At 48.8% G+C, this 11,994-nt stretch overlaps 1 protein-coding gene across 1 annotated transcript in view; it reads right to left on the reverse strand.

The window, feature by feature from the left end:
- Positions 1 to 5,924: 5,924 nt before the first annotated feature.
- EXT2 (exostosin glycosyltransferase 2) overlaps positions 5,925 to 11,994 on the reverse strand; it is a 195,882-nt gene continuing 189,812 nt past the window's right edge. Inside the window, exon 14 of the mRNA XM_027837793.1 lies at positions 5,925 to 6,668. Within this exon, the coding sequence (XP_027693594.1) occupies positions 6,530 to 6,668 (139 nt within the window). The 3' untranslated portion in view covers positions 5,925 to 6,529. The remainder of the gene's footprint in view (positions 6,669 to 11,994) is intronic.

The following is an 11,994-nucleotide window of genomic DNA, read 5'->3' on the forward strand; positions in this document are numbered from 1 at the left end:
CTAGGCTCCCCTACTTAACCCCTGTGATCTTGGGCACCTCGATTAACCTCTTCGGGTCTTAGCTTCTTCATCAGCCAAATCCTGGACTTGATCTGGAGCCACCTCTAAAGCCCAGGACACTATGAGATCAATCAACCTTGGACCCCACATAGTACTTGATTTTACATTATCCTCAATGAAAAAAGGCATTCGTCAGGGGCTTATGATGTGCCTGGCACTGTGGCTAAGCATGCCAGACACAAAAAAGCCTGGCAATCCCTGTCCTCAAGGAATTTACATATTAATTGAGAAGGAAAATTAAATACAGGGACTGGTGGTTTGGGTTTTGGTCAAGGGAATCACTCAGGGATGGTGAGTAGTCACAGGGAAATGGTTGGACACATTTCTTTGTTGATTATTGTTCTTAGAGCAAGAGAGTGCCAGGCATGGCATGAGATGGCCAGGAACGGCAGCATGGAGGTGGGCGCATCTAGGCTGAGCTCTAGGCAGCAGCCCAGACCCCTAAGGGCAGTTGATGGCAGTGACTGGGCCAGAAGTGGAGCCAGGAGCTTATTCATCGCTTTCTTTGTGTAGATAGTATGTTAGCTCCCTTGTAAGACTGCAAGTTGTATGAAGGCCAGGACCCTGTCTCATCTGTTCTTATCTTCCCCGGGGCCTGCCTAGCACAGTGTTCTAATGAGAGTGAGCAAATGCTTTATGGGAAATCCCTTATTGGGGTCCTTTTGTTGAATGAGTGAGGTAGGTTTCAGTGGCCCAGAATACCCACTCTGAGGTCTTTCTGCTGTTGGCCCAGACTTGTGTGTGGAAGCTGAGATCCAAGACTGAGGATATTCTCAGCTCGGGAGAGCAGCCAGGCAGAACAAGGAACACTTCCTGCCCCACACAACACATCACGCATATGTGTACACACACAAACATACATGAGCTTATACATACACACACACAGAGGCATCATCATTCTTTTCAGTCCTGTGGTAAAGGGAAATTATAGTGAGGTATTTAAAAAAAAAAAGAGTGAGCATGGGGTTTGGCTACCAAGGACATAGGGTCAAATACAACTCAGCTATTTACTATTCCCATGTCTGGGGCCATGTCACTCTCCCCCACCCAGGCCTCTGTAAAATGATGGAATTGGACCAAATGATATCGAAGGTCTCTCAGACCATAGGGTCTCAAAGAAGCTACATGTGATGGTCTGGTCAGCATTGCTTTTGCATCATTTTGCATCAGGAGGTGAGAGAGCTCTGGACCAGGAACACTCAGCTAACAGGGAGAAACCAAGTCAGCCCTCAGAAGGCAGGTGCCTGAGGTGACCAAATTACAGGGTCTGCATCAGAGTAGAAAAAGTCCAGTCTTCCCATTTCACAGATGCAGGACCTGAGGTCCACATTGGTGGAGTGCTATGTCTGAGGCAATCCAGGGATCTTCCACATCACAAAAAATACAAGTCAATGTTTCTGAATTTCTCCTTCAGTTTCTCCAGGAAAGGTCAATTGAGAAGGAGAGACAGAATGAGAGAAAGAGGGAGAGGAAGAGGTGGGTGGGAAAGGAAGCAACGATGAAACACATAAGGTAAAAATGGCCCACATTAATCAGCAAAGATTTAATTCAAGCACAGAACTCTTGTGAAATTTCAACGGGGCCCTGACAGTGGAAAAAGCCCAGCAAGTCCCCCAGGGCCAAGGGGAGGGGTGGCTGAGCACCCACATTTGGGCACAGTACAGGGACAACTTGGGTTCACCTTCTCCGTGGGCTGGTGGAACGCACTCTCTTTAAAAAGATTTCTCAATCTGAAACCAGCTGCTGGCTGCCATGGGCCAAACATGACATTTTAATTAGCATCATTGTTCTGCTTCTGAAACGAGGCTCACTGGCCCCCCAAGGCCAGATGCTTCTGGGTCCTGTTATGGGTGGGGGCTGAGGGGATGGTTCTTTGCCCAGCCCTCTTGACAGCTCTGAGAATCACTAAAACTCCCATGCATGGCTGTAATCATGGATACTCTCTGAGCTTTTCCTCCTCTGGGATTCCTGCCCTGTGCCTAAGGGAAGTTAGACTATGGGCCCTAGGCTGCATCTGAGAACAGATACCCCAGAATGGCTCTTAGGGCTGAACAGTTCATTTTAGTGAGGACCCCCACGTCGTGTGTTGGAAAGAGCTTGGGACTCCAAAAGTCAAAAGAAGCCTGGCTTTGCACCCCACCTATGCTCATACTAGGTGACCCGAGGCAAGTCATTGCCATACCCATAAAACAACGATAAAAATATCTGGTTTATTAGAATCATATGAAATAATGTACTAAAATGCTTTGTAAGTCATAATGCAACAAGGGAATATCAACTGTTGTTATTTTACAGACGAGGAAAAAGAGATTCAAGGAGAGAGTCTTCTTCTGATGCCTCCTCAGGGTATGGGGATGACTGGACTCCCCAAGGCTCCCCAACCAAGCACAAGCATTGTCTGACCATTCCTAACCAAGCTAGATGGGCCTCAAGTAAGAGCCTGGCAGTGGACTGGGTCTGCAGTCTGAGGCTCAGCCTTGCTAAGGGCAGAGAAGCCACCCATCCTCGGAGGAGCAAGCTTTATTTTCAGGAAGAACACGGATTAAGTCACTGGAAGGGCTGCAATCTACAGTCAAAGAGGGAGTGTCTACACCAAGCAAATCATGGATCCTTGAAGGGACATTTCCGGAATTCCAAGCCAAGTGGTTTGTTGGTGAGGGTAGACCTCTGGGAGTGGGTCGCTGGTGCAACGTCACCCTGCAAAGAAGGAGCACGGTGTGGAGAAAAGACAGCCACTGGCTTTGCTGTTTCCTCATCACTCTGCCTCTACAGGCCCCAGGTGGACTCAAGGATCTTGAAGGTTCCTACCAGCTGAAGGTCTTACAGACTCCACCTCCGCTTTCCAGGAACGTCCCTTAGAGTGTCCTTAGATGGGCTGATGGTGGAAACACCACCTTCTGAGCCAGAGATGCAGATCAGGAAGCCATGGCAATGACAGTAAACTGAGTGAGGGGGGGAGTGGGCACACACTGGTGTGTACAACTATGCTACCTCCAGCAGGACCCAACCCTCCTATTTCCTTACCAGGCTGCTCTACTCTAATCTCTACTCTAATCCTCACCTTGGTAACAGCTAATCATCCAAATCCTACTTTTTTTTTTTGGCTAGGCAATGGGGTTAAGTGACTTGCCCTCACACAGCTAGCAAATCCTACTCTTTATACACATGTATTCACATCAGGTTGCATTATGAAGTTTTGACTTAGAAGCAATCCTGGTTCTGCTATTTATTGGGCAAATCACTTTACTTCTTGGGGACTCCATTTCCTCATTGGTAAAATGTGGGAATTGCATTTAATGATTTCTAAGGTCCCCTTCCAGCTCAAAATCCTAAGTCCCTTAACTTCTGGGCATCAGTTTCCTCACTGATACAAGATTGAAGACTAGCCAGCTAAGGAGGTGATGTTTATCCAGCAAACAAAAATAATGAAAAGACATTATGGCACCTTCTTGGATACTCCATGATGCCCAGGGTTTCATCATCAGGATAGCGACTATGGAAATTCAGGGTTAGTCTTTTAGCTGCCTCTTACACCTTCCCAAAATAGTTTTGTAATTTTCTGTCTGAAGGAAAAAGGATTTTCTGAGGGAAAATTAGACTCACTTGCAACTTCAGAACTTTGCTCAACATTTAGAACCTCTCCGATGCTGGATAAGAGTCTCATTCTACTGCCCCTTTCATGACTAACAACAGAAATTAGAACGGGTCCACGATCATGTTTCTCTCAAAGCTGTTTGTCTTCCTCATATTATTGTCATTATATACATTGTTCTTTCGGTTCTATTCACTTCACTCTGCAACAGTTCATAGAAATCCTCCCAGGTTTCTCTGAAATCATCCTGCTTGTCATTTCTTAAAGTACAATTGTGTTCCATCACATTTATATACCACAACTTGTTCAGCCATTACCCTATCGATGGGTACCCGCTCAGATTCTCATTCTTTGCCCCTTCAAAAAGAGTTATAAATATTTTTGTACACTTTTGGTTTGTTTCACTTAGGAGAAATCCCTCTTGTAATCTACCTTTCCTCTAATTCCCTTCTCCATTCTTCTCTTTCCCTCCTATTTCCCTGTTGAGTGAAAGGTATTTCGGTATTCAACTCGGTGTATATTTTCCCCTCCTGTGACCAGTTCAGATGAGAGAGATCCAAGCACCAGCTCTCTTCCCTACTTTCTCCTCCCCGTCTGTACAGATGTCTTCTTGGGTGCCCTGATTTTGTGAGATCACTTCCCCTAAACTTCCTATCCTCTTTCCATTTTTCTCTTCAGATCATCAAGACAAAACAGAACCTGTCTCAGGCCTTCTGTCTCGTTAGACTCCCTCTATGACCCATGAGGATGAGAGGGTTCAGAGGGGACACATATATCATCTCCCCCCACTTGAATGTAAGTAGTTTATCTTTGTTGAGTCCCTTGATTGTTCATTTGTGTTTAGCTTTTTATGTTTCTCTTCACTCCCATGTTTGAACTTCAAAGTTACTGCAAAGCCATTAATTACCAGGGCACTGTGTGCAGGGTATGGAAACAAGTTATGGAAACAATTCTTTCTTCCAACAGCTCTTTCTTTTCCAGTTTTTCCTCTAGTGTTCTCATTTCATTAAATAAAAAGATTTAAAAACTCTTTCTTCATCTCTTCTAAGAATTCTAGCTGAATGTGCCCAAGCTATGTTTTTCTTTGAGGCTTTGCCTGTAGATGTTTTGGACTGTGTCTTGATCATCCCTATCACTGTCATAGCTCTTAATGAGGGGAGGGGGGCAGGAGAAATCCATTTCTTTTGCTCCTTCTTCCAGCCGACTTTCTGACTTCATCCTGAATGTTAAGGTCAGGCTTGTGCACTTCTGGAGGGAAGGTCTGAGCGGCTCCTGTTGCTGCCGAACCGGGGTACTGAGTGTCGTGTTACCGCAAGATCTCAGGGACGGCTGAGGATAGGGGCAACAAGCTTTCAGTGATTCACACGTTCGTTCGGGGCCAGGTCACACTGCTGCTGCCCTGGTCTGACCAAGTCCCCGACCTGGTTTGGGCCTAAGTAACAGCAGACTGCTGTTGGACTTGGTGACTGCCAGCCGGCTGGGGAGCTCTGCTGGTTCAGGATGACAGAACTCTAGGTTCCTTTTTGGTCTCCGATTTCTGTCCTTGTTATTCCTCTGTAGACTTCAGACCTGGCTAGAAGCTGAACCTGAGACCCCCTTCTCCTCCTGGGGTCCGAGCCACACATTAGCCACTTACCTCTGAACTTCCTCCTTGCTCAGTACATAGTCTGGGACCCACGGCCACTTCTTCCCCCAGAATTTTCCTACTCAGTCCTCCCAGGTTCTGGGCGCACCTGTTTCCATGCCCCGCACACGGTGCCCTGGTACGGGTCTGGGACACCCTCTTGGACTGGTTCACAGCCTCTCATTGGGCCCTAGGGGGCTCCACGACACCCCAGACACCTGGTTGGATTCCCACTCCCAGAATTCACTGATCTCTCAGTCTGTCTCCCCATGCCAAGGTGGAATGGGAAAAATGCCTCCCTGAGACTTTTTCTTGGATTTCCCCATACGGGTCCAGTCTGATGTACTTTCTAGGCCTCCTGGGCAGAGGAGGGAGTTTGCTCTGCTGCTCTCTGATACTCCACTGTCTTGGCCCTACTTCCAGCCATGACTATCTGATGCAGCCGGCTCTGACGTTCCACCTTCCAGTGCGGTGCTCCCATTGAAGGCTGTGGCAATATTAGCTTCCGGCCCTATCTCCTTCCAGATCTAGGCAGCATTGTTTTTCAGGGACAAAAGATGGCCAGGCCTAGAAATACGTCCACATACACAGAGGAAAAAGATGCCCCCTTATGGCTGATCAGAACTGGTATTAAATGACAAACTAGGGAAAAGGTAAAAAATAAAATTTAATTATATTAAAAGGCCAGACCAAGGAACAACAGTACACCGCAACAAGGGACTCCAAGCCGCTCGTCTTGAACCAGGTCCCACAGCCCCGGGCTGCAGCCTGTGTGTCACGTATAAACCATGATCTGCTGTTTGGTGTTGAGCCCGAGTCAGCGTTTTTCCCCCAAAGAGCCTACTGATTAGGAAGAAGTAAAAGTGAGATGGGGATGCTTTTGTCCACGATTTCCTTAAGCGAAAAACTGTAGGCAGGCAACGTCTCAAATGAGCCAAGGCTAGAACAGACAGCCAGTCACAACAAGTCTGAGGTCCTGGACTTTCAGTCTGCAGCAAATACAGATGCCATGGACTCAGGCTTCCATTCTGCCTTTTCAAATGGGTTCACCAGAGCCCATAGCGCATGTTAGCTCAGACGACGTACAGTCTAGATACAGCCTGCCTTCTGGGGGAAGAGAGGAGAGGGGATTACTATATTCCGCATTTGGGAGGCCAAAGCCCCCTCAAGAGCCCTGGCCCAGGGACCCCGCTCCACGCAGCCCCGAGCCCCCTGCTGCTCTTTAACACACGGGCCTCCGGCAGTCACATCGTTCATAAGCTGCCAATGTTGGGGAAGCTCTTCAACTTTTCAGGGAAGTCATCTTTATAGAGGACCGGGTCAGCTCGGTGCTCCACCACCTTGAGGGGCATGGTCCCGAAGACGGAGGCAAATTTGTTGATGCATTCAGATCTGTGGAAGGAAGGAAGGCAGAAGGCTGAGGGATGAGCAATATAACAACCACAGCTAGCATGTACATGGGGCCTCAAGGCTTGCACAGCCCTTTACACACCTCGACTCGTTTGATCCTGACAACAACCCAGGGAGGTAGGTGCTTTTGTTGTTCCCTTTTACAGATAAGGAAACTGAGGCAGACAGAAGTTAAATGACTTGGCCAGGGTCATAGGGCTAGGATGCATCTGAGGCCGGATTAAAACTATGGTCCTTCTGACTCCAAGTCCAAGACTCTAGTCACTATGCCATGCTTTCTCCTGTGCACGGATGACCACGCCAGGCAACAGAGGAAGATCTCTTGTCTGAAACCTGATCTTCTGTTCTGAGGTTGGGGTTGATCAGGATTTAACCAGTACCCTTCATGCAGAGGTAGGGGTCTCAGCTCCTCAGTGGGAATGCTACAAGAGGAGAGGAAAGGAGGGAGAAAAAGAGGAGAGGAGAGGAGAGGAGAGGAGAGGAGAGGAGAGGAGAGGAGAGGAGAGGAAGGGAGGAGAGGGGAGGGGAGGGGAGGACAGGAGAGGAGAGGAGAGGAGAGGAGAGAAGGGAAGGCGTGCTGCCAGGAAGCCCTGCACACTTGCAAGTCAAAGTTTCCTTCCCCTCCCCCTGAAATTCCAGTCATTCTTCCAGCCACGTATGAGCACATGCAGTAAACCAAGGTGGATTAGCTGCCAAGATGTTTCTTAACTCCTTGGTTGCCAGTCAGAAAGAGGGTAAAGGAAGAAAGGAAAGAGTCAGCTACTCTGGTCTGTGCTTGGTTTAAAGGCAGGGAGGAAGCCTGCACAGGAGAAAACAGAAGATGTGAATGGTAGAAATGAATGCTGAACTTGAAGTCAGGAAATCTGGACTCTGGTCCTGGCCGTGCCTGTGCTAGCTCACAAGCAGCTGTGGGACCATGGACAAAACATTTACTCTCCCTTAGCCTCAGCTTTCTCATCTGTAAAATGGGGAAAATAATGCACTCCCTATCTCCCAGGGCTGTTGTGAACTATCTGAGGGAGGGAGGCACAGGGCCAGCTTCTCCGGCCCGCTGAGTGGGAGAGGCAGCTCCACAACATGAGGAGTTTCTGTAGGCTGGGGAGTTCTTAAGCTGTGAGCACCAGCAGCAGCTGCAGCATTGTGTTACCTTTCTGAGAGCTGCCCTGAACTGTTTTGCCATAAGAAGTAGAAGGAAGGGAGGCTGCAGACTCTGGGCCTGTGCCTGATCCCTCCCCTTTTCCTGCTCTCCTGGAGCCCTGCTGGTGACCCCGCCAAGGTGAATGGGTCAGACTCTCCAGGGGAGCCTTCACAAGCAGTCATGGTCAATCATGCCAACTGAATGTGACAGTTGAGGGATGAAGAGAGCTTTGGCCCTAACCCGGGGGGTGGGGAAACTCCACAGCACCCCCAAAAAGCAAAACAAGAAACCCCAAACCCAGCAAGCCATAAAAACCTCCTTTGAAGTAGATGAGACAGCAAGGCTAGGTTTCAGAAAGGTCGGCTCCCTCTCTCTTCAGTCAGACCACGGCACCTTAATAAACTAAAACACGGGCTAACTCACACAAGGAGCTTCCTTGGAGAGGCCTGCATGTTGAGACAGAGAGAAGCAATGAGGAGCTTCCAACAATGCTAGCTCTTTAGCTGTTTCCAAGCACTCAGATTTCCTACTGGGCTGGGAAGAGCATTCTCATGAATGACCAAAGATTGTTGAGAGGCTGAGACCGACGATGGAGGGGAATGTGCTTCCTGCTGGCTAGGCACAGGCTAGGCGTGAGCTGGCCCTTCTCCCTTCACGTCTCCGAAGCCCACTGCGGGAGCACGAGGCCTCAGTGACACCGAGGCGACCTCCAGAGGACCGAGAGACCTGCCTTGGGTACCAGGGGCCCAGGGTTCTGTTCCCTGGCTCTGTGACCTGGGGTAGCAGTCTGGGGAGCGCCACGTTCTTTTTACAGCGAAGCTTTCAAGGCACTAAGGAGGTGTGCTGGCAGAAGGCTTGGGGATCTAGCCAGAAGCTGTGTAAAATCACAGCTTACGGTAGCCATTCGGTCAACAAGCATTATGAAGCACCTACTATGTGTCAGACACTGTGCTGAGTACTGAGGAGAAAAAGAAAAGCCAAACACAATCCCCTCCCTCAAGGAGCTCAGTCTGATGGGCGAGACAACATACAAACAGCCACGTCCACACGAAACACGTCCACAGCAGCTGGAAGGTCATTTCAGAGGGAAGGCCCTACCAGTGGGGAGGGGGTGACAGGACCAGAAAAGGCCTCCTGGAGAAGCTGGGGTTTGAGCTGAGTCTCGAAGGAAGTCAGGGGAACGAGGAGGCGATGAGGAGAGAGTCAGGACGGGAGATGTCATATAGGCAGGATGCTCAGAAAGCCAATGCTGCTAGATCATAAAGTACCTGGGGAAACTGGAAAGGTAGCAAAGAGTCAACTTGGGAAGGGCTTTAAATGGCACAGGATTTTGTATTCGATTTAGAGGCCCCAGGGAACCACTGGAGTTGAACGAGTAGGAGGGCGCCATGGTCAGATTTAATGGCTGAATGGAGAAGGACCCAAGTGGGTTGAGGCTTGAGGCCAGCACAGTCACCAGCAGCTAATGCTCCAGTATAGGCACCTGCACTAGAGGGGTGGCTGGGACAGAGCGGAGAAGGGGGAATATTGGAGAGCTGGTATGAAGGCATTAAAAAGACAGAACTTGGTAACTGTCTGGACATGTGGAGTGATACAAAGGAGTCAAGGATGATGACGGGCTGTGAGCCTGGGTGACTGGGGGGAGTGGCGCCCTCGACTGCAACAAGGACATCTGGAACTTCCCAGAGATTTTGGATAAGTGATGCCGAGAGCCCAGGATCCAAGGGATCATGGAAATCCTGAGGCAATGGATATGTGGAGAAACAGAATTGCTAGTTAGATGACAAGTTTCATGTCCCCCAGGACACACGGGAGGCCAGTGACAAGGCAGGGACTGGGAAAGCAGTCTGAGCTAAGGCCGCTGCTCCTGTGTCATGATGGCCACTTGACCTTCCTCCCTGACCCAACAGGGCTGAGCTCCTGAGGCACATGGAGGTCTAACATAGGCATTCATTCCAGCTACCCCAACCAATGGGCAAAGAACATTCTCTAAATGAGGATGAGTCAGGATTTCCTCATCAAGTTCTGCATTTCCGAGTTTTGTCACAAACTCCTCCAGCGCAGAACACTGTGGAAAATAGCCATATTTCATTTCATCTCTCTTCCCATCCCATTGTCAGGGACCATAACTTGAATGAAGACCCAGCAAAAGAGATTGTCCACTGCAGCAGGCTGCAATTCAGATTCCTCTATCATGCCCCAGAAAATTCTTCATCCTGGAAGGTGACCTCAGCCCCCGAATCCACACCTTGGAAGTACCCTCAACCCCTGCGGCCAATCCCAGAACCTTCAGTTAAGGAGGGCGCCCGGTTCAATTACCTCTCTTCTTCTCATCAGGCTCCTCGCCAACCCCTCTTTCAGCTCCCTTTATGGGTTGTCATCCCCACTTAGAATGTAAGCCCCTTGAAGGCAGGGCCTGCACGCAGTAAGAGCTCATTCGATGATTGTTCAGCGTTGCCTGCCTGACAGAAGGAGTCACTTGTCTAGCTGGGACCAGTCTCTTTTCTTTGGTGGCTCCATTTACTTTCTCCCCTTGCAAAGGAAGGGGTTGGATGAGATGATCTTTAAGGTCCCTTAGAACTCTAAATCTTCTGATACTAGAATGTGGTGCTTTGTGGTTTACAAAGCCCTTCCCTCACAATCTCGGGCCAACTCCCCAGCCCCAAAGCCCAGATCTCATCTCAGAAAGTAAAGGGCAGATGGTGAAGTGTGAAACTAACCGTAAAGATGGGGGTGGGCTAACTAGGAAGATGGAGGTGTTGTCCCTTTATGAAATGTGAACAAGTTCCTTGATTGAATTATTGGGGAACTTGACTTGGCCCAATGGCCACAACCTTGGTGGCCCTTAACAGTTTGAGCATGAGGCTCAAGGTGAGGTTGGGAGCAACTGTGTGGAATATGAATCCTATGCCTCTGCCAGAAAGAAGGGGGCAGGAATTGGGTGAAGAAGGAATAAGCATATATAGTGCCTACCATGTACCAGGCACTATGCTAAGTTTTTTACAAATATGATTTAATTTGATCCTTACAACAACCCTGAGAGACAGGCGCTATTATTATCATCATATTACGGTTAAGGAAGCTAAGGCCCAGATGCTAAGTGACTTGCTCAGGGTCACACAAATAATACGTTTCTGAGACTGGATTTGAACTTAGGTCTTCCTAACTCCAGGGATGAGGGAGGGGAAGAGATGGGGAAAGGGGATGAGGTTTTGTCTCCTCTCCCTCCCTCATGGCACCTTACAGCAGAGCTACTCGCCTGGAAAGAAACAACACATCCACCAGGGAACAGAGAAGTGTACACTCCGTACACAGACAGGCAAGCATGGTATAGTGGATAGACTTGAATTCAGGTCCTGTTTCAGCCACTTACTAGTTGTGTGACCTGGGCAAGTCACTTCACCTCTGGGCCTCAGCTTTCTCATCTGTAAATCGAGCAAGCTGGATTTGAGCCCTAAATCTTTCAGCCCTAAATCTATGATCCTATTTCATAGATACAGAGGCACCATTCAAGCAGTTTGAAGGAACGGGACATCTGGCAGCAACTATAGACTCAGGATGGAGCTAGCCTGGCAACAAAAAGTTGTGTTGTGGAAAGAAGCAGACGGTGGGAGCTCGACCAAGAGTGCTAGGCAGCATCGACATTGCAGCCAGTGGGGAGTTGTGTGAGGACACACCAGGACAGGAAGGATATAAGACCCTGTAATACCAGAGGCATGAGTTGCGTTGCTACGTGCATTTCCTATGTGTATCACACTACAACTCTATCTCTGTGCCCACTTCTTCCATGGTTACTGCGTATATTTGTGAGAGAATATGCATTAGAGTATGAGCTCCTTGAGGGCAGAGACTGTCTTTTGCCTTTTTTTGTAGCCCAAACACGTAGCACAGTTGCCTTGTACATAGTAGGTGCTTAATAAATGTTTATTGACTGAGTGTGTCCCAGATTTACGGGAGGAATGTTGTGTAGCTAACTATTCTTACTATGCTATCTTAATGTCTTTGCTAATTGTGTCTTTTGTCTGACTGTTCATATAAAGCACACCAGTGGGGACTTATGAGGTGTAGTAGTAGTAGCAGTAGTGGTGGTGGTGGTGGTGGTGGTGGTGGTGGTAGTAGTAGTAGCAGCAGCAGCAGCAGCAGCAGCAGCAGCAGCAGCAGCAGCAGCAG

This window comes from Vombatus ursinus, unplaced genomic scaffold, assembly GCF_900497805.2.
Source record: "Vombatus ursinus unplaced genomic scaffold, bare-nosed wombat genome assembly UNPS02014822.1, whole genome shotgun sequence".
Classification (NCBI taxonomy): Eukaryota; Metazoa; Chordata; class Mammalia; order Diprotodontia; family Vombatidae; genus Vombatus; species Vombatus ursinus.